Source organism: Trachypithecus francoisi, unplaced genomic scaffold (assembly GCF_009764315.1).
Source record: "Trachypithecus francoisi isolate TF-2019V2 unplaced genomic scaffold, Tfra_2.0 Contig01603, whole genome shotgun sequence".
Lineage (NCBI taxonomy): Eukaryota > Metazoa > Chordata > Mammalia > Primates > Cercopithecidae > Trachypithecus > Trachypithecus francoisi.
Window position 1 is genome coordinate 2,829,667 of NW_022681445.1, and position 22,844 is coordinate 2,852,510.

The window sequence follows — 22,844 nt, forward strand, 5'->3', positions numbered from 1 at the left end:
CAGATCACCTGAAGTCAGGAGTTCAAGACCAGCCTGGCCAATATGGTGAAACCCCGTCTCAACTAAAAATAGAAAAATTAGTCGGACGTGGTCGTGGGCGTCTGTAATCCCAGCTACTTCGGAGGCTGAGGCAGGAAAATCTCTTGATCTCTTCAACCCGGGAGGCAGAGGTTGCAGTGAGCCAAGATCGTGCTACTGCACTCCAGCCTGGGTAACAGGAAAAAACAAAACAAAACAAAACCACAGAGAAAAATATCAACCAAGTCCCAATGAAGAAAAATCAGCAGGAAAATGCAATAAAACAGAAACACTAAACTGTGGAAGAATTCCACCTCAAGTGTTTACTTGTATTCATCTTTTTATCCTTCTGTCTAAATCCTACTAACCTACAGTGGTGAGATTAAAGCCCTCATGAAGCCTTCCTTGCTATTCAAAACTCTGTTGACCTCCTCTGTTCATACACTGTCAAGACCCGAATTTTATATACTAAACATTTTGACTATTATATTCTGTTTTCAAAGTACTCCAGATGATACAGATCTCCTGTCTCACATTTTTCACAAATGTCCTACAAACCTTTTCACAACATTAGGCCCATGGAAATACTTTTTTTTTTAACTATGGTAAAATACGCGTAACGTAAAATTTACCACGAGTGACATTTAGTATATTCACAATGTTTGCAACCATCACCATCATCTTGTTCCAGAACATTTTCATCATCCAAAATGGAAGCCCCATACCCATTAGCAGTCACTCCCCAATCTCTCTTCCCCCAGAGCCTGACAACCATTAATCTGCTTTCTATCTTTATGGATTTGCGTATTCTGGACATTTTATATTTCATATAAATGAATCATGCAATATTTGATCTTTTGTGTCTGGCTTCTTTGACTTAGAAGATTTTCAAGTACGTTATAGCATGTATCAGTACTTCATTCCTTTTTATTGCTGAATAATATTCTACTGTGTGGATGTACTACGTTTTGTTTATTCATTAGTTGATGGACATTTGGATTGTTTCTACCTTTTGGCTATTGTACGTAGTGCTACTATGAACATTTATGTACTAGTTTTTGTTTGAATGCCTGCTTTCAATTTTTTAGGGTACTAACCCAGGAGTGAAATTGTGTATGTTGTTCTTTTTTTTTTTTTTTTGAGGTGGAGTCTCGCTCTGTCACCCAGGCTGGAGTACAGTGGTCCCTTCTCGGCTCACTGCAACCTCTGCCTCCCGGGTTCAAGTGATTCTCCTGCCTCACCCTCCCGAGTAGCTGGGATTACAGGCATGCACCACCACGCCTGGCTAATTTTTGTATTTTAGTAGAAATGGGGTTTCACCATGTTGGTTAGGCTGGTCTCGAACTCCTGACCTCGCGATCTGCCCGCCTCAGTCTCCCAAAGTGCTGGAATTACAGGTGTGAGCCACCGCACTGGCGTATATGTGTATTTTTATTTCCTTGTCTTTCTTTTTTTTTGAGACAGATTCTTTCTCTGCCCTTTAGGATGGAGTGCAGTGGTGCGATCTCAGCTCACTGCAGCCTCTGCTTCCTGGGCTTAAGCTATCCTCCCACCTTAGTGTCCCGAGTAGCCAGGACTACAGGTGCGTCCTCCCACGCTCGGCTAATTTTTGGAGTTTTTAGTAGAGACAGAGTTTCGCCATGTTGCCTAGGCTGGTCTCAAACTCCTGGGCTCAAGCAGTCTGCCCACTTTGCCCTCAGAAAGTACTGGGATTACAGGCATGAGCCACGGTGTCCAGCCCCTTTTCTTTATTAAACAAAAGATAATATTATAGGGGTTTTGTACTTTGCTTTTTTCACGTAGCAAGATATCTTGAAAATCACCCCATATTAGAACATAGAGAGCTTGTTTTTAATTATTTATTTCTATGTAGCTGCATAGTATTCCATGATAGGGATTGCACCATAGTTTATTCAAATGGTTTCCTTGGAAGGACATTTAGATTATTTTGAGTAATTTGCTATTATAATGCCACATCCAGTAACTCTGCATATGGTGTTTTCCTCAGAGAAAATTCCCAGAAGTGGGATTGCTGGCTCAAAGAGTAGCTACACATAATTTTTTTTTTTTGAGATGAAGTTTTGCTCTTGTTGCCTAAGCTGGAGTACAATGTTGCGATCTCGGCTCGCTGCAACCTCTGCCTCCTGGGTTCAAGTGATTCTTCTGCCTCCGCCTCCTGAGTAGCTGAGATTACAGGTGCCCGCCACAACACCCGGTTAATTTTTGCATTTTTAGTAGAGATGGGGTTTCACCATGTTTGCCAGGCTGGTCTCAAACTCCTGTCCTGAGGTGATCCACCCGCCTCGGCCTCCCAAAGTGCTGGGATTACAGGTGTGAGCCACCACGCCCGGCCCACTACACATAAAATTTTATTAGCTGTTGCCTAATTCTTCATAGGAACTGTCCCATTTTACACTTTCATGAACAACGTATGAATGTCTGTTTCCCTACAGCCTTACTAACAGAGTGTTTTCAAACTTTTGAATTTTCGCCACTCTGATATGTGAGAAGTGGCATTTCAGTGTGGTTTTCATTTGCATTTTTTTTTTTTTTGAGACTGAGTCTCACTTTGTCACCCAGGCAGGAGTGCAGTGGTGTGGTCTCAGGTCACTGCAACCTCCACCACCTAGGTTCAAGCGATTCTCCTGCCTCAGCCTCCCAAGTAGCTGGGACTACAGGTGTGTGCCACCATGCTTGGCTACTTTTTGTATTTTTAGTAGAGATGGGGTTTCACTGTGTTGGCCAGGCTGGTCTTGAACTCCTGACCTCATGATCCGCCTGCCTCGTGGCCTCCCAGAGTGTTGGGATTACAGGTGTGAGCCACCGTGCCCAGCCTCATCTGCATTTCTTTTACATATGAAATTGATCATCTTTTCATAAAACGTAACTATTTATATATGTTTGTGTTTACTGCCTGCTTTCCTTTTGGTCTTTTTATCTTTTAATTTTTTAAAAGTTCTTTGTCAGGAAAATTGGTCCTTTATCTGTGATACATATTGCAAAAAATTTTTTATTCATTTTTGTTTAACTTGGTTTTTCTTTTTTCTTGGTTTTTCTTTTTACACCAATTCTGGTGTAATTGAATTTATCATTTTTTTTCTTGCGAGTGGATTCTGAGTCATAGAAAGAGTTTCACTGCACCCAGATTGTAAAGGAATTGCTTTTTAAAAGGTTTTTGTAAAGTTTCATTTTTAAAAATTTTGGTTTGTGATCCTTTTGGTGTTTATACTGGTTTACTTCTTTACAAATGGCTAGCCAACACTACTTAATAAAGTCCATCTTTTCCTTAGTGATATGGGATGCCACCTTCATTATATATTAAATTCCCATAAGTAATTGGGTCTTATTCTGGACTTTATGTCTGTTTCATTTGGTCTATTTGTATGCCACTACCACATTCTTTTTTTATTTTTTTATTTTTTATTTTGAGACAGAGTCTTGCTCTGTCGCCCAGGCTGGAGCACCGGAATGCAATGGCGTGATCTTGGCCCACTGCAACCTCTGCCTCACAGGTTCAAGCGATTCTCCTGCCCCAGCCTTCTGAGTAGCTGGGATTACAGGCACGCGCCACCATCCCTGGCTAATTTTTGTACTTTTAGTAGAGACAGGGTTTCAGCATGTTGGTCAGGCTGGTCTTGATCTCCTGACCTCGTGATCTGCCTGCCTCGGCCTCCCAAAGTGCTGGGATTACAGGTGTGAGCCACCATGCCTGGCCCACCACATTCTTTCAATTATTCATTGTCAGCTTGTTTTGAGATCAAGACTATTCTGGGATGAATCAGAAAGCGAGAGTAAAATTGATGGTATTAGAGAAGTTTGTAGGTGATTTACACATGGCCATAAGAGAAAACATGGCAGAAGTTTTGTTTGTTTGTTTTTTTGAGACGGAGTCTTGCTCTGTTGCCAGGCTGGAGTGCAGTGGTGCAATTCTGGCTCACTGCAATCTCACCTCCCGGGTTCAAGTGATTTCCCTGCCTCAGCCTCTCGAGTAGCTGGGACTACAGGCACGCCGTACCACGCCTGGCTAATTTTTTGTATTTTAGTAGAGACAGGGTTTCACCATATTGACCAGGATGGTATGGATTTCCTGATCTGCCCGCCTTGGTCTTTTAAAGTGTTGGGATTACAGGCGTGAGCCACCGCACCTGGCCGGCAAAAGTTCTTCTTTAATGAGCAGATAGATATGTCTGTGCTATTTAGTGTTGATATGACATACTGTGTTTCTGGTTGCTGTTTCTCATAAAATAGAAATTAGTATGCCACCATGTCATAATTGGTAATCCCATTTCTTCATAGTTAAATTTTCCTATCAGATTCAGTATACCGCTAAAGAGATGATCTCATTAACGCTACTAGGCTAATTTCTTGGTTCAAGATTAACTTTATCTTTTTATTTCTGTGGGGAAAACAAAAAACCCCAAATTCTCACTTTTTAAAAAAGCTTTTTATTCACATTAATAATAGCAATTAAGCAGTCACGGCCGGGCGCGGTGGCTCAAGCCTGTAATCCCAGCACTTTGGGAGGCCGAGACGGGCGGATCACGAGGTCAGGAGATCGAGACCATCCTGGCTGACACGGTGAAACCTCGTCTCTACTAAAAAAATACAAAAAAACTAGCCGGGCGAGGTGGCGGGCGCCTGTAGTCCCAGCTACTCGGGAGGCTGAGGCAGGAGAATGGCGTAAATCCGGGAGGCGGAGCTTGCAGTGAGCTGAGATCCGGCCACTGCACTCCAGCCCGGGCGACAGAGCGAGACTCCACCTCAAAAAAAAAAAAAAAAAAAAAAAAAAAAAAAAAAAAAAAGCAGTCACACTTAAGTCGTGCTAATATTTAACTGGTATTTCATTAGTTTCTATAAAAACATTTAGCCCAAGTTTTCTTGAATTAAACTCATTTAAAATATTTTTTCCTACATATCTTGTATAAAATCTCATAGTTTTGTATGTTTTTTTTTTTTTTTTTGAGACAGAGTCTCTCTGTGTCACCCAGGCTAGAGTGCAGTGGTGTGATCTTGGCTCACTGCAAGCTCCACCTTCCGGGTTCACGCCATTCTCCTGCCTCAGCCTCCTGAGTAGCTGGGACTACAGGTGCCTGCCACCATGCCCAGCTAATTTTTTTTTTGTATTTTTTTAGTAGAGATGGGGTTTCACCGTGTTAGTCAGGATGGTCTCGATCTCCTGATCTCGTGATCTGCCCGCCTCGGCGTCCCAAAGTGCTGGGATTACAGGCATTATGTATTTTTAATTCTTAACATTTTTCTTCCCGATGGAGATCAAGTGACTAGGCTTTTAGTTTTCCATTTTGATTTTTGCTGATGCATGTTTCTAAATAATTCATATTCCAATAGGAAAAGATGGTAAAGCACGCAACAAAGACAAGAGGAATGTAAAGAAGCCCGCAGTGACAAAACCGAGCAATATTAAGTCAATGTTCATTGCTTGTGCTGGAAAGAAAACTGCAGATGTGAGTTTCATGGTTTCCTTATCTTTTGTATTTTCCTTTGTGAGGTAAATTTAATATTTGATTATACAGATAATAGGTGCTCTGTATATATTTGAGTAACATTTTTCCAATTTCACTAAGTTGGATGTAGATTTCTAAGTGAATTAAGGCACCTCAGTGATTGGAACTTGGGAAATGGAAAAGAAAATTGAACAGAAAAGCTGAATTGAGAGTGTGTTTAATTTTAGTGAGTAGAAGGAAGATCATAGAATAAGGGTGAAAGTAGAGGACGGGAGCTATAGATGTAGGAATGATATATACACAGGTGGTTATTAAAATCTGTGAATGTAGATGAACACTCAGAGTGAGGAATGAAGAGGCAAGGACTAACTGGCTAGGTTCTTCCTTTCATACACATGTGTGTAGTTTTGATGAGAATTTAAGTGCAAGGCTTTCTCATGTTACGTTTCTTTATCATTTCCAGAAAGCTGTAGACTTGTCCAAGGATGATCTGCTAGGTGACATTCTACAGGATCTTAACACTGAGGTAAATGAATCGCCAGGAGTTGTAAAATATGCAGGGGATGTAGACTGAAGAAACACTCTAGTAATTATACAAAACAGACTATTGCCAGAATTTTTTTTTTTTTTTTTTTGAGATGGAGTCTCGCACTGTTGCCCAGGCTGGTGTGCAGTGGTGTGATCTTGGCGTGTTGCAACCTCCGATTCCCGGGTTCTGCTTCCCTGATTCTCCTGCCTCAGCCTTCCCAGTAGCTAGGATTATAGGCACCTGCCACCATGCCCAGCTAATATTTTGTATTTTTAGTGGAGACTGGGTTTCACTATGTTGGCCAGGCTAGTCTCAAACTCCTTACTTCGTGATCTGCCTGTCTTGGCCTCGCAAAGTGCTGGGATTACAGGCGTGAGCCACCGCACCGGCCTGTTGCCAGAATTTTAAAAAATGTAAGGACACCAACAAAAAACCCCCACCAAAATACAAAGAAACCCCCTTCAGGTTGGTTTTATCCCATCATTTTAGGTGAGTATTTCCAGGTGTTAGAGCTGTGTGATTATGTAGATAGGGATGTGTGGGTGTGTGTTTGAAGTAGTAGGAATATACCCAGGTGTCAGTTCTGTGAGTGCTCACTGCTTGTGTTCAGTTGCTGTGGTGTATGTTCCCTAAATAGATTGAAGCCTGTCAATCTGCACAATCAGGTATAAGAGCCTTGTCTTGAATTCTGAGTGGGAATGAAGGAAGAGTGAGTGAACTATCCCTGATAGAACTCAAACAGGATTAGCTCCATCGTGAATTTGAAATTTGGCCATTTCCCATAAAGACTAAGCTCTCATTTAGAAGTGTACTTCTTTTGAAGTGACCATTAATTAAAATGACTTAACACCACCACCATGTAGTTCTATCTTGACAATTTTTAAATGTAATATTCTCAAAGGGTAAGTAAAAGTATGCTAAATTTTAAAAAGAAAAAGTTGGGGAGGGGTAGATTTAATATCTATTTTATATCGTTGCTATAGTAACCACAGTACATGCACATAGTTGGGAGTGGGGAGGGGGGAAGGGAAAGAAAAGAAAGCTTTGCTTATTGGGCTTCAATGAGTGAAGAAGTATACTTTTTCTGTCTGTGGTAAACCAAGCATGGCAGTGAATATGTCTTACGTTTCCTTTTAGACACCTCAAATAACTCCACCACCTGTAATGATACTGAAGAAGAAAAGATCCATTGGAGCTTCCCCGAATCCTTTTTCTGTGCACACCTCCACGGTAAAGTGTGTAGAGATACCTTCAATCTTGATTTATAGGATTGCTTTAAGCTTATTTTGTTGCTTTTCTATATGAGGGAAATACCTTTAAATTTGTTTTTGATTTTTGTTTTAAATTAGGACTCCCATTCAATTTATAGTTTCATGTATTTCAAAAATAGCATGTGCCTGCCTTTTTCATAGTAAATTTGCAGTAACTGGTGTGTGTTTATTATAGGTATTACAACAGTGGTAAATGCAATAATTTTCCTCCCAGAAGCAAGTATTTTTTGTAAACCTAGGTAACAGTAAAATAATTGAAGCTGTTACATTAATAATACATAAAATCTTTTTATAAAAGGGAACTGTCATTATCTTTGGTCAGGGTAGGACAGTTGCATATTTTTAGTATGTAGGTCTAACTGACTAAATATTTAAAAACGTTTACAGGCAGTTCCTTCAGGAAAAATTGCTTCCCCTGTCTCCAGAAAGGAGCCTCCGTTAACTCCTGTTCCTCTTAAACGTGCTGAATTTGCTGGTAAGTGTGATGTCAGGCAAGAATTGCAAGAGTGTTGAGTGGTTTCTGTCAAAGATGGAGGCCCCATGATGGAGGAGGTAGAAGAGATTTTGAAGGTGTTGTGATGGCAAGTTTAAATGTGAAGATTTGAATTCATAAAAATTTCAGTAAAAGTTAAAAACCCAATTTGGAGATTAAAGAGAAATGCAAACATATTATAGAAAAGGGACAGGCTGCTATTTTAGTGTTGGATAAGCCTTTGTGCGCCTTTGTGTGCCTTTGTGTCATGGCACTAGCACATGATAAGAATGTGTGATGATGCCTACAGGCAAACCTGTACAGGTCGAGAGTACAGAAGAAGAGCAGGAGTCAGGGGCAATGGAGTTTGAAGATGGTGACTTTGATGAGCCCATGGAAACTGAAGAGGTGGACCTGGAGCTTATGGCTGCCAAGGCTTGGGACCAAGAGAGTGAGCCCGCAGAGGAAGTGAAACAAGAGGCGGATTCTGGGAAAGGGACCATGTCCTACTTGTAAGAGCATTTTATGACTTTTCTGGCAAATAGGACTACAATTTTTCTGTTGGATTTTGAAAGGTTTTTGAAAATGTGATTTCTGCAGAGGAAGTTTTCTCCCAGATGTCTCTTGTTGGGACGTTGATCAAGAAGGTGATAGCAGTTTCTCAGTGCAAGAAGTTCAAGTGGATTCCAGTCAACTCCCATTGGTAAAAGGGGCAGATGAGGAACAAGTATTCCACTTTTATTGGTTGGATGCTTATGAAGATCAGTACAACCAACCAGGTAATCATACATAAGGTTAACTGTATGCCTTTAACTCAGAGTAGGACCTTTCCCTTAAATATTTTATTTTTTGTTTCTTTTTGTGTTGTCTTTTTATTTTATTTAATCAATTTCTGTTTTTGTTTTTTCCTTTGTCCCTTAAGTACTTGAGTGGTTGTAATTAGCTCAGGTCAGGCCCTGCCCTCACTTAACATGTATTGTAAGAGAGTGACACTCATTCATTGTAAAGTGAATGCGCCACCCTGATGGAGAGGAGCTATGGTGTGAATAATCCTTAAAGATGCTTATTCCAAACATCAGTTACATATGGTTTTGGAATGTGTGTTTGTAGTTCACTATTGATGTATCTGAAGTTACAGGAATGCACTTTAATTTAAAGGGAATCAGTCATTAATTTGTGTGTTTCTTCAGCAAATTTCAATGCCTGTTGTGTGCTAGGCACTGAGATGGGATGAATAAGCTGGACAAATTCCCTGCACTATAATGGAGCTTATGTTCTAGGAGGGTGGCAGTGGGTGGGGGCACATTAGCAGTAAATGAGATAAATTGATAAATGATGTAAAGAAAATTAGTTGGGCAATGGCCAGGGGAGGCCTGTCTGAGGAAATGACCACTGGACTGAGATTTGAGGTATTTGCAGAGCTGATAAAAGGGCATTTCAGCTTAACGAGCCAGTACTAGCAAGGCCTAGAGGGAGGAAGGAGGAGACCTGTGTGGTTGTAGCATAGTAATCAAGTGGCAAGATTGGTATACAATGAAGCTGGAGATAAAGACCAAAGGCCAGATAATATAGGACTCTGAAAACCTCGTTAAGGAGTTTGAATCTTCTAAGAGCAATGGTGAGGCATTGGAGGGTTTTAAGTACAGGGGATGGTAGTCACATAATTGGGCTTACATTTTAACAGGAGCAGTGGTTTGTGTAGAGAATAAGCACTGTGGTGTGTGTGTACGTGTGCACACACACGTGGAGGGATAGGCTGGTGTGGGGTAATGGGGAAGTGTGGAAGCCCTGGAGATCAGTCAGTCCAGGGCAGGGCTGCTAGTTACTTGGACCTTGGTGGCTGGAGAGGAGAGAAGTAAAGGCATTTGACATGTCTTTTGACACAAACTTGTTAATGGATTGGATGGGGGAGGTGACAGAAAGGAGGAATCAAGGATGATTTTTAGGTCATCCTAATGAGCTAATACTGTGAATTCTTGACTCACAAAAAGCTCGGAGCCTGTTCATTGTGGCTCTTTGAGCCCATCTTCATTGTGGGACTGTGTATTGCAAGATCTGTCGGATTAATGTTAAATACAGTAGGCACTCTTAAACAGAGTTGTCTTTATTTAGATCCATTTTGGGATCTGTGGTACATGCAAATAGTGTATTTTTCAAAGCGGTTTCCTGGAGGCTATATTTAGTGAAAAGAGAGGGAGTACCTAGATGTCAGCAAAGCAAGCGTATGAGTAAATTGAAGGCCGCGTTTACCTTAGAGATAATCAGACATTGACTTTAACTGGAAAAATGTTAATGATCTCTGGCAGGGGTGGGGACGGTCAGAAGCATTAATATGCTTCTGCTTATCAAATATATATAAACTGTTGAGCCACTTGAGTAGTACACTGCCATGTGTTAGTTTCTTAGGAAAAGATATAATCAATTTTAGAAATGATATTTTAACCTACTTTAGGACAAAATGATTTGATTAGATCCCCTCACCTCTTTGACTACTTTGTTACTCTGTTGGAAGGCCGGCAAGTGTGATTACATGAGACTGAGCAGATGATTTCCCATCCATTGCTGAAACCCAGGGCTGCCCCATTGTACAACCTCAGGGAATACCATTTTCATGTGACCTTCCTGGAGCACAGCAGTGTGACTGGTATTACCTGGAGCTGGGTAGCACAGTGGCCTGGCTATCCCAGTATTACTCCCTGTGTTTTGCTGCATCTGCTTAATGCTGTATTTCATTCCCTATCTTGGTTAATGGTGCCATCAAAACTAGAAACCTGAGAGCCATCCTTGATTCCCTGCTTTTCTTCACTTCCCTTTCCAAGTCTGGTTAGTTTTCTCTGCCGAAAATGGACAACTTACCTTCTCTTTCTCCTCATGTCTGCTACCCCGATCCCTTCTTGCCCACTGAAACAATTGCACCAGCCTCCTAATTGATCTCTTAGCTATCATCCTCCACATCATTGCTAGAGGGACTGATCAGAAGGGCAATTCTGACCATGTCATTTCCTCATTTAAAAAAATCCTCGGTGGCTACTGCCTACAACATAAAGTCCAAACTCCTTAGCAAGGCTTCTGATGCCTGCTGTCTATGAATTTTGTTCCTAGAAATAGTTCTCTGTATATACTTTGCTACTCTTTATACCTGTGTTCCTTTACTCATTATTTTTTGTCTGATTGGAATGCCCTCATCTGACTCATTCTTTAAAATTCAGCCCAGATGTTATCTCCTGGGAGTTTACCTAAACTCCCAGACAGGTCTAGGCGCACTTTCTCCTTGTGACTACATCATAGGCTTTCCCACTGTAGCATTTGTCCTATTATTTTGAAATGATCTGAGTCTGTGTTTTTCTTTGCCACAAAGCCTGTAAGCTCCTGGAGGGCTGGGATGTTTTATTTCCAGCATCCAGCAACAATGCCTTGCACATAGTAGGTGTTTAATAAATAGTTGTTGAAATAAACTGCACAGTGACTGACAGTCCTGTAGATGCAGGTGAAAAATTTCAGAGACTAATGTTGTATTTGCTACTATTACTGAGTTTGCATCTTAAAGCTTTGTAGCTTTGTGGGGTATGAGAATGCGTAACACAAAAGTTAATGGTTCCCCACTCCCCCACAACCCCATGAAGTAAATACACCCATAAAGCTTCATATTGCCAGCGTCAGTTGCCACGGATTAGAACCTTAAGAAGCAGCAACCTTCTTTCTCATGTGAAAGTGAGTTGGTTATTTTTACATTTTGTTTACTGGTTGATACTCTTAGTAAACAGAGTATTGTTTTGCAGGGTAAGGATCTAGAGCTGCATTGTCCACTGTGGTAACCACCAACCACCTGTAGCTCTTTAAATTTAAGTAAATTAAAATACAATACAAATTAACATTTATTTTCTCGGTCACTAGCCACATTTCAGGTGCTCAATAGCCACTGTGGCTAATAGCTACCATATTGGATGGCTCGGAAACAACAATTCCATCATCACAGAAATCTATTTCAACTAGTGCTGGTCTGTAGTGACAAGTGTTGGAAGATTGAAGCATTGAAGCACAGCTATATTGGCAAAGCAACCAGTTTATGCTATATGGTGGTGTTGAGTTCCTGGTACTGAACATAGTCATGGATGGGCTTTTTCAACCAATATTGGAAAATATTTTGTAATTGAAAGAGATACTAATTTGTTATTGATCTGTCATTCAAATGCTAAGGCAGAATGAAATTTCTGGTGCTGGAGAAGGCCTCAGAGATCAGCTAGTCTAGTTATGCACTTAAGAAACTGAGGGTCCAAAAAATATAATAGCTCTTTAGTGGTAGAAGCTTGGCTTCTCACCCTCGGTCCACTCTGCTGTTCTGGTTCCCTGGTACTTCTCAAGTTGTGTTCTCTCCTATGGTACATCTTTCTGTTATTGATGCCAACGGGTTAAATAAGATAGCTTAAAAAAACTCCTTTAATCTCAGAGGGTTGAACACTTTCATTGTGATAGCAGGTAATGATCACTGAGCTTTGGTGAAATCAATGCTGCTAATAAAAATGAAGCACTCCAAAATACCCTGTTATTGTTTCTCACTTTCTAACAGATTCTAAGTAAGTCAGTTGTTGCTGAATGCTCCATAATTATGAAAAGAATCTTACTCTTTGCATATGGGAAGATATCCTGTCTTCATTATGACTTTTTCAAGGTTGAATAATCCTGACTGCACCTGGTTTCAGCTAGTAACTTTGGGGGGAATGTAATCTTTGTTTACCATGATCTTTTTTGTGGCAAATGAGGCATAAACAGTGTCAAATGTGTTGCATGAAGTGTGATATTAGTTTGACTGTAAAATGAGCTATTTGAATCTTTGAATCCAATATTAGGGTCTTTATTTTTCTTTGCATGGCATTTTGTTTTTCCATCTTTAACTGTTGTGAGGATGACTTAATTTTTTGAGTTACTGTGATTTTTTTCTTTTTTAATGTTCCCATAGTCCTTCCTTCCCTCTCCCTCCCCATCTACCCTCCCTGTTACCCCCCTAAGCTGAAAGTCTCAGAACTCTTGTAGGAATTTTAATCATCTATGGGTGCAGCACACCAACATGGCACATGTATACATATGTAACAAGCCTGTGCGTTGTGCACATGTACCCTAGACCTTAAAGTATAATTTAAAAAAAGAATTTTAATCATCTGCAGAAATGAAAATTCTTAAGTCGTCTTATTTCTACCAGAATGTGTCACAAAAGGAGTCACTGATGAATAGTCTTTGAAACTGGGGTAATTGGCCTTTGCATGTGCCAGAATTTTCTTAGTGTCTCAGATAAGTGGCTGTGTTGAGTGGCTTTGTTGATTACTGCTGTCTAATTATTCATGGAGTCCAGGATTTTGTTCAGTGACCATCTCCTGGGTTGACTAACAAATGTTTGCAGTCTGTTCTTCGTGGCCAATTTTCATAAACAGTGATTTGATGTCTTAAAAGGCATGGTTTTACTTTATGGTATTCATTCCTTAGGGATCTCAAAAGGAGAGCATCTACTGATTTGGTTACTAAACCATTTGTTAAACTGAAATAGAATAGAAAGGAACATTCTAAACACTACCTAGTTAGACGTCCTAAGTAGCTGTGAGGTAGAAAAGGTGAAATAGTAGTCCTTATTGTGAGATATTTATTATTATATGGAATAAGAAATATGAGGTAAATTATGTTTTCCTAAACACAGTTTTACATATAGAAAAACACTGATGCACTAGTTATCCTGATACATGCATATTGGTTTTCATAGGTAAATACAAGTGCTAAAAAATTATAAGTATATTCTCAGATCTGTAAGTTGTCACAAGAGGCTTAATTATGAGATTTGTTGAAAAATCCTTGTGTTTGTTTCTCATTTTTTTGTTTTTTTTTGAGACAGGGTTTTGCTGTGTTGACCAGGCTAGTCTCAAACTCCTGAGCTCAAGCGATCCGCCCACCTTGGCCTTCCAAAGTGCTGGAATTACAGGCATGAGCCACCATGCTCGGCCTGTTTTCTTTCTCTTAATCTGTATAATCCTGGTTGTGGGGAAGGTGTTTATGCCAAGTTAGAGAGTCATTCTGTCCCGTGTCCTCCCAGTGGTCATACATTGTACCATTGTGTTAGTGTAGTACTGAGTAAAGAACTGGTCTTGGGGAGTGGGAAATGGATATATTTGCTGTCAAAATGAGTTATCATGAAAGTATAAATGTGTGGACACATTCAGTGAGCCTCTATATTGCTCCTTTAATTAGGTGAAATTGAAATGTTTCTTTTCTCGTGATTTTCACTTATTTCAGGTGTGGTATTTCTGTTTGGCAAAGTTTGGATTGAGTCAGCTGAGACCCATGTGAGCTGTTGTGTCATGGTGAAAAATATCGAGCGAACGCTTTACTTCCTTCCCCGTGAAATGGTAAACATTAGTGATTAGCTTTTAGTTCTCAATAGTTGAATCTGCCACACATTCTGTGTTTTGCAGCCAGCTCTCTATCTTTCAATAGAGCTACAAATTCTCTACAATCCTGATGCTTCTTTCTTGCAGCTCGCCTAGTGACCACTGATGGTCAGCAATTCTATTAGAGGTTGGGAAAAGTAGAAAAATTAAAGTAGAACTCAGTTTTTCAACTTGTTAGAGTATAAAAGCTTCTGAGTTTTAGTATATAATGCTTTCTTTCCCTCACTCCTCATTTCCATGATAATCAGGGTTGGAACTATAAGGTTCTAAAATGTGACATGGCATTTGGCCCAGTTTTCATGGTTTTGCTGCATAGACAGCAGTGGTATTCCCGCCATTGCCATTTATTAACAAGTTCAATTCTATTTGCTTCTCCTTTTTGTTTTTGGTTCTTTTTTTTTTTTGGGATGGAGCCTAGTCCTGTCGCCCAGGCTGGAGTGCAATGGCACAATCTCAGCTCACTGCAACCTCTGCCTTCTGGGTTCAAATCGTTTTTCTGCCTCAGCCTCCCGAGTAGCTGGGATTACAGGTGCCCGCCACCACGCTGAGCTAATTTTTGTATTTTTAGTAGAGACAGGGTTTCACCATGTTGGTCAGGCTGGTCTCAAACTCCTGACCTCAAGTGACCCACCTGCCTCAGCCTCCCAAAGTGCTGGGATTACAGATGTGAGCCACCATGCTCGGTCTGCTTCTCCTTTTTTATTGGGACTTAACATCCCCATTTCCCTCTCAGCCCCTCCCCATGTCAGTTGAACTGTGGAGTCTCTTGGTCAGGATTTACAATACTTATTCATCCATTTTGTAGACTTGATCATCTTTATCGCTGATTTGTTTTTATTATCCCATTGGGAGGAATTGGGCATTTGGTTTAGTACATTTTTTGGGTCTGTTTGTATCTTCAAACTTATCTGTAAGACTGCTATTAAATGTTTAAATGGGTGAGAATGAAAATTTATATAGACGTGGGTTTTTGGTGGTTGAGAAGATCATTTATGTATAGATGCTTTTTTCCCCTCTGTCCCCTCTCTGGGATAACAGAAAATTGATCTAAATACGGGGAAAGAAACAGGAACTCCAGTTTCAATGAAGGATGTTTATGAGGAATTTGATGAGAAAATAGCAACAAAATATAAAATTATGAAGTTCAAGTCTAAGGTTTGTATTTGGGGATTTTTTTTCCAGCTCTGTTTGTTGTTTATTTTCTGATTTAGCAAATAGTTATTATATATTTTCTTTGTGTAAAATGCCTTCTGTGCGGCTATAATTTATTGAATGGAAATTTCATAGGTATGAATGTAAAAACAGTATATTAGATTTGCAAAAATATTTTTTCTTTCTCTTTAAACTGCTTATAAAATAATGTTTATTAGTTTGAATAGAAAGATAATCCATAGCAAATTAATTGCCTCTGGTGCTTGCAACATGTCTTGTGCTGCTCTCATTCCCAAGTGGAGAAGAAACTGCTAAGATCTTGTTTATATTAGTTGTTGCCAAGATGTTTTGGTTAGAAAGTTAAGTAAGGTTTTATTTTTAAAAATCAGGGACTGTGATACAGTCTGATAGAATGAAAATCTCTGGTTCATTTGCTACTTATGATAAATTGTCCTGATTTTAGTGAGATATTGATGCCTTTGGCCATAATTGTGGGGGCTATAGCCTGCTCAAAATACTGGCTATTAATAATGATCACAGGGAGGATTGAGTTACTGAAGATAAGGCTAACAGTATTAACTATTTGAGTTTTGAATTGTGGCTGATGGGTCAAGTCTTTACAATTCTAGAAGCAATTGTGATATACTGGTGAAGAGCATAGGTGCTGAGGCCAGACTGCTTGTGCTTTAAGTCCCAGCCCTACTGCTTAATAGCGTGTAACTTGGACAAGTGCCGAATGACTTTTTTTTTTTTTTGGATGGAGTCTTCCTCTGTTACTCAGGCTGGAGTGCAGTGGTGCGATCTTGGCTCACTGCAACGTCCACCTCCCTGGTTCAAGCAATTCTCCTGCCTCAGCCTCCTGAGTAGCTGGGATTACAGGCACATGCCACAGTGCTCGGCTAATTTTTTTTTGTATTTTTAGTAAAGATGGGGTTTCACCATGTTGGCCAGGCTGGTCTTGAATTCCTGACCTCAAGTGATCCGCCCGCCTCAGCCTCCCAAAGTGCTGGGATTACAGGCGTGAGCCACCGCGCCCAGCTGAATGACTTCTTTGTGCCTGTTTCTTCATCTGAGAAATAGGGCCCTATTTCAACAGTTCCCGAAAGGGTTAAATTCATTAATTCATATTAGATGGTTAGAACAGTCCTTGCCAGATAGCCAACACTCAGTAAATATAAACTATAATTATAATGCTAATTATTATTCTAGCAAGATGGAGTTGCTTAATATCAAATAGTAGCAAATCATTTAATGCATTAACATTGTAAAAAATTTTAATCTTTTATTGCCCCTCTTGAATGCAAATATTTCTGAGTTCTGTAGTGTCTAAGATGAGTCCTTTTAGCATTTTGACACTGGTTGTTTTAGTTCCAATTGAAAGAGGAAAGGGTACCTTTTTGGCTTTATTTACCTTTGTGTTCCATAAGAATTCTTGATGATTAAATACAAGAGTATGTATTGTATATGTAATACTGGTTAGTTTGTGAAAAGTTTTTGTCTTAAGGATTTTAAAAAATATCTACTTACCCAGCCAGTGGAAAAGAACTATGCTTTTGAGATACCTGATGTCCCAGAAAAATCTGAGTACTTGGAAGTTAAATACTCGGTGAGTCAAACAAAGAAAATTACTGGGTTTTGCTTGAGAATGACATTTTTCTGTTTTTGAACTTTCAACTGACTTTCCATTACAAGTATTGGTAGGGCTTCTCAAGCTCACAGTTCAATGAGGTGGATTTATAGTAATGAATAATTGAAATGGATGAAATTAATTTAAGTATATAGACTACAGGTTACACTGCCTTTCTCTGCTTTCGAGTATGCATCTTAAATAAATAAGTTGAAACAGCACGACTGTTTGTCAAGTGGAAAGAATGCCACACGATGGAGTTGGACATCATTAGTCTATTGAAGTGTCCCTTATGAGCAGTGGAAAGGTGAGAGAGGAGTGTCAGTAGTATTGCTATAGTGCTACTCTTGGTCCTGTGACAGGCAAGGTCATTGCTATGGGATGTTAATTAACTGGACCTTAACCTCTTTTTTTTTTTTTTTTTTTTTTGAGACGGAGTCTTGCTCTGTCGCCCAGGCTGGAGTGCAGTGGCCGGATCTCAGCTCACTGCAAGCTCCACCTCCCGGGTTTATGCCATTCTCCTGCCTCAGCCTCCCGAGTAGCTGGGACTACAGGCGCCCACCACCTCGCCTGGCTAGTTTTTTGTATTTTTTAGTGGAGACGGGGTTTCACCATGTTAGCCAGGATGGTCTCAGTCTCCTGACATCGTGATCCGCCCGTCTCGGCCTCCCAGGGTGCTGGGATTACAGGCTTGAGCCACCGCGCCCGGCCCTTAACCTCTTTTTACCTGTGTTCTAGTGTTTTGTTCCCACAACTTTTTTTTTTTTTTTGAGACGGAGTCTCACTCTGTCACCCAGGCTGGAGTGCAGTGGCACGATCTCGGCTCACTGCAAGCTCTCCTCCTGGGTTCACACCATTCTCCTGTCTCAGCCTCCCGAGTAGTTGGGACTACAGGCACCTGCCACCACGCCCGGCTAATTTTTTGTATTTTTGTTAGAGACGGGGTTTCACTGTGTTAGCCAGGATGGTCTCGATCTCCTGACCTCGTGATCCGCCTACCTCTGCCTCCGAGAGAAGAAAAACTTTTTTTTTTTTTTTTTTTTTTTGAGACGGAGTCTCGCTCTGTTGCCCAGGCTGGCGTGCTGTGGCCGGATCTCAGCTCACTGCAAGCTCCGCCTCCCGGGTTTACGCCATTCTCCTGCCTCAGCCTCCGGAGTAGCTGGGACTACAGGCGCCCGCCACCTCGCCCGGCTAGTTTTTTGTATTTTTTAGTAGAGACGGGGTTTCACCGTGTTAGCCAGGATGGTCTCGATCTCCTGACCTCGTGATCCACCCGTCTCGGCCTCCCAAAGTGCTGAGATTACAGGCTTGAGCCACCGCGCCCGGCCGAGAGAAGAAAAACTTAAGAACTATTTCTGACAGTGGTAATGAAAAGTATTTTCAGTGGGTTCCACTCTATTGCTTTCATTCTTCTAATGGAGTGGTACTTACTTGGCTATTGTTTATCAGTAAGGCATGTACAGCTCTGGACAGAAATTCTCTTTTGGGGGAGCTTCTTGGCCTATTTTTCTTCTAATGGATGTCATCAAGATGCATTATTTTGTCATTGTGAATTGGTTTTGTTTCCTACTGTGAATTGTTTTGGATTTCATTTGTGGCAAATTACGTTTCATATATATCAAAGGGGTTTCTTCTGTGCTTCATAGAGAGGCTTTTGTTTATTTCAAATATAGACTTTGGAAAATGCAAAGTAATAGTTTTAAGCAAAAAGTTTTTTTTTTTTTTTTGCCTTTTTCAGGCTGAAATGCCACAGCTTCCTCAAGATTTGAAAGGAGAAAGTTTTTCTCATGTATTTGGGACCAACACATCTAGCCTGGAACTGTTCTTGATGAACAGAAAGATCAAAGGACCTTGTTGGCTTGAAGTAAAAAGTCCACGTAAGGAAAAAATTATGCTCAGAATGCTGAATAGATTGCTGATAGATGTGGTTTTTAAAAGGGAAGTTAGGAAATTGATCTATTTATTTTAATGTGTCTACTTCCTTTTCTGTTTGTTTCTTCAGTTTTCCTTGAGTGAGTATAGGGAGTACATTTGGAATCACCTTATCTCTGTAATGCCTGGCAGTTTAGTCTGAGGGAGGCCTTAGTTTGGGGTGCATCCCTCAATATGCTGTTATTCATATGCACTTCTGACCTGGCTGATGTGGCCCAGCTGTTCTGCATAGTGAACTGCTGACCTTTGAAGGAGGAGAATCGCTATTCAATATAGATAGTGCATGTTTGGCCTGTTACCTGATGTTTTTCAGTAATTGCTTCTATGATAGTCTGCTTTGTCTTAAAAATGTTTCATGATTCCTCCAAGGCAGTGTTTCAGTTTTTTTAAAACCTATTTTGGGTCCTGGATTCTTTGGAGAATCTGATGAAAGCTATAGACCTCTTTCCCAGGAAAATGAACGTATGTACACACACGTGAGGATTTGCATACAACCCAGTAATGTGGCTCATTTTTAGTTAGATGTTATAATATGTCATTCTTATTAGAAGGCAGGGTTGAAGAATATGCCAGTTAATGACAGATGTCTTAATTATAGTAGTTTTTCTTTTTCAGTAAATAGCTATTGATCTGTTGTATCTATTCTTTTTCAGAGCTCTTGAATCAGCCAATCAGTTGGTGTAAAGTTGAGGCAATGGCTTTGAAACCAGACCTGGTGAATGTAATTAAGGATGTCAGTCCTCCACCGCTTGTCGTGATGGCTTTCAGCATGAAGACAATGCAGAATGCAAAGAACCATCAAAATGAGGTTAAAAAATAGGACAGATTTTGTACCCATGCCTTAGATGTGATACTTGCCTGAACTTGCAGAGCTTTGCTTTAAGAGAAAGTTGTTCTTTTTGGAGGGGAAAGAATACTAATTCACTACTAAACTCTTATTATAGAGAATGAATTGAATTTGTCTAGTGTTGGAGTTCTTTCTTAAAGACTTAGATTGCTGAACTTATTTTTGTCTATTAAATTTTTTACTTAGGAGAACTTCAAATGGACACAGACAGAATAATAAAATGAACTCCCCATAACAATCACTCATATTCAGCAGTTAGCAAGATTTTGTCACACTTGTTTATTTCTCTCCTTTTTTTGTCTTCTTGAAGTATTTTAAAGCTAGTCTCAGAAATTGTGTCATTTTCCCTGTAAACTTTGGTATGCTTCTCTCAAAATGTGGTATTTCTTATATAATACCCTTGGCACACCTAATAACATTAACACTGACTCCTTGGTATAATCTAAAATACTCAGTCCATACTTAGATGACTCCGTCTCTCAAGATGCCTTTTAACACTCAGTTTGTTTGAATCAGGATTCACATAAGATTCACAGATGGTGTTTAATCTCTGTGCCTCTTGAATTTCTTTTAAATAGGAAGAACTCACTCCCACTCTCCAGTTTTTTAAATAACATTGAAAAATTAAAGAATCATTGTTGGTTGTCTCGTAGAATATCCCATTTTCTCTATTTATTTGCTTTGTTGTGGTGTCATTGGACTTTTCCTCTATACCGGGGTTGGCAGGCAATGAACTGTAAGCCAAATCCAGCCTGCTACCTATTTGTGTAAGTCAAGTTTCATTGGAAGACACCATGTCTACAGCTGCTTTTGCACTATGACAGCAGAGTTGAGTAGTAACGTTGACCATATGGCCTGCAAAGCCTAAAATATTTACTGTCTGGCTCTTGAAAGAAAAAGTGTGCCGATCCAGCCTTATCCTTCATATTTCCGCATACTATAAACGAGCTCTAAAGGATCAAATTAGATTCAGGTTCAACTTTTTTAGCCAAAATGCTTTATAGGTGATGCAGTGTACTTCATATTACATCATATCAGAAGACACAATGTCTGGTTAAGCTGCTATTAATTGATAAAGGCTGGGATCAATGGAAAAAAATAACCTGCTATTAGCGAGTCTGTGTCTGATTAGCGGCTGAATGAATGAGAACTATTGTAATTCTCCATCAGCTTTTCATCTAAGGTTTTTTAACCTTGACACTATGTGTATTTTGGGTCGGATAATTCTTTTGTGGAGTACTGTGCTGGGCATTGTAGGATATTTAACAGCGTCCCTGGTCTTTACCTTCTAGATGCCAGTAGCATTCCTCCCCTCTAGTTGTGACAACCAAAAAATGCCTACAAACACATCATCAGATGTCCCAAGGCCAGGGGATGTGTATGTGTGTATAAAATTACCCCCAGTTGAGAACCACTGAGCTAATGGCTTCATTTATTAGTCATTTTTGCCTGAATTAGTTATTTCATTAGGAGCTGTAAAATGGTGGTTTTTTTTATAATTCTGTCCATGGTTTTTAAGTTTTTCTATAAAATTAAATTTTTCTCTTTAGCCAGTATTATTTGGTTATGCCATAATGGTTTATTCAGGAAAGACAGGATAAATGCTTACTTCTTTCTCTTTTATTGCCAGTTGTTCTAGTAGGAGGTTGGGACCTACATTACATGCAGTCGTGACTGATGCTTTATTTATTTATTTATTTTTGTTGTTATGTTTTAACTTCCTAAGCACTTTTGACATTGGTAGGGATCTTCTTTAACAGCATTTTGTCAGTATTTTCACTTTGATTTTTTTTTTTAGTTTGCGATTTGATTTTTTTTGTTTTTGAGACAGAGTCTCACTCTGTTGTCCAGGCTGGAGTACAGTGACGTAGTCTCGACTTACTGTGGCCTCTGCCTCCCAGGTTTAAGTGATTCTCCTGCCTCAGCCTCCCGAGTAGCTGGGATTACAGGTGTGGGCCACTATACCCGGTTAATTTTTAGTAGAGATGGAGTTTCACCTTGTTGCCCAGGCTGGTCTTGAACCCCTGACCTCACGTGATCTGCCCACCCCAGCCTCCCAAAGTGCTGGGATTACAGGCGTGAGCCACTGCACCTGACATGATCTTTTAATAATAGTTAATGCGTTAGATGGCCATAGTTCATAGTTAAGTGTTTGGGAGAAGTTTAATTAGTAGTTAGTTAAAATTTTAAAAAGTATCCACCTCTAGTGTCCAGATTGAGGTTTCCAGTTTCCATTTTCTTTTTTTTTTTTTTTTTTTGAGACGGAGTCTTGCTCTCTTCCTAGGCTGGACTGGAGTGCAGTGATGTGATCTCCACTCACTGCAACCTCTGTCTCCTGAGTTCAAGTGATTCTCCTGCCTCAGCCTCCTGAGTAGCTGGAATTACAGGCATGCACCACCACCATGGCTAATTTTTGTATTTTTAGTAGAGACGGAGTTTCACCATGTTGGCCAGACTGGTCTCAAACTCCTGACCTTAAGTGATCCACCCACCTTGGCCTCCCAAAGTGCTGGGATTACAGGCGTGAGCCACCGTGCCTGGCCCCATTTTCTAATAAAAGGAAATTGGGCTCTCTGGAGTAGTGGCTGATTCAGGGAAGGAAGTGTCCAGGATGTCTGGAACATCTTATACCAGAAAGCAAGGACAGTATTAAAATCTACTGAAGATATGTCAAAAGGACTCAGGAATCAACTTGAAGAGTCTTCTACTGAACAAAGATGGGACAATGTGAGGGTAAGAATAAGTTTAACAGATTGCAACACATCAGATCCATGAGTTCATAATGATATTGTCTGCAATGACACCACGTTGATCACTTCTGAAGGAAGCTAGGGAACCAACTCATTATTTTGAAAACTGATAAAGGGATTGAATGAATAAGTTTTTTGACTTTTCTGAATACATACTATACCTCAGCAACCAAATAATTGATGAGGGGAAGTTTCTCTTCATAGAAGGTTTCAGCTAATAAATGAAAGATAAATGGAATAATACCACTTTGTAATTGCCGGTGAAATAATGGATCTAGGAAGTGATCACCAGTGGGTACTTATATCTCTAAGGTAGAGATGAGCAGACATTATGTGCCTGTGCCTTTTGATAG

At 40.1% G+C, this 22,844-nt stretch overlaps 1 protein-coding gene across 1 annotated transcript in view; it reads left to right on the forward strand.

The window, feature by feature from the left end:
- Positions 1–22,844, forward strand: part of POLA1 (DNA polymerase alpha 1, catalytic subunit) — a 319,152-nt gene that overhangs the window by 13,965 nt on the left and 282,343 nt on the right. The window contains 11 exon segments of the mRNA XM_033195650.1: positions 5,365–5,480; positions 5,944–6,006; positions 7,147–7,239; positions 7,668–7,755; positions 8,063–8,264; positions 8,353–8,531; positions 14,029–14,141; positions 15,222–15,338; positions 16,867–16,941; positions 18,701–18,839; positions 19,548–19,702. Of these exon segments, the coding sequence (XP_033051541.1) occupies positions 5,365–5,480; positions 5,944–6,006; positions 7,147–7,239; positions 7,668–7,755; positions 8,063–8,264; positions 8,353–8,531; positions 14,029–14,141; positions 15,222–15,338; positions 16,867–16,941; positions 18,701–18,839; positions 19,548–19,702 (1,340 nt within the window).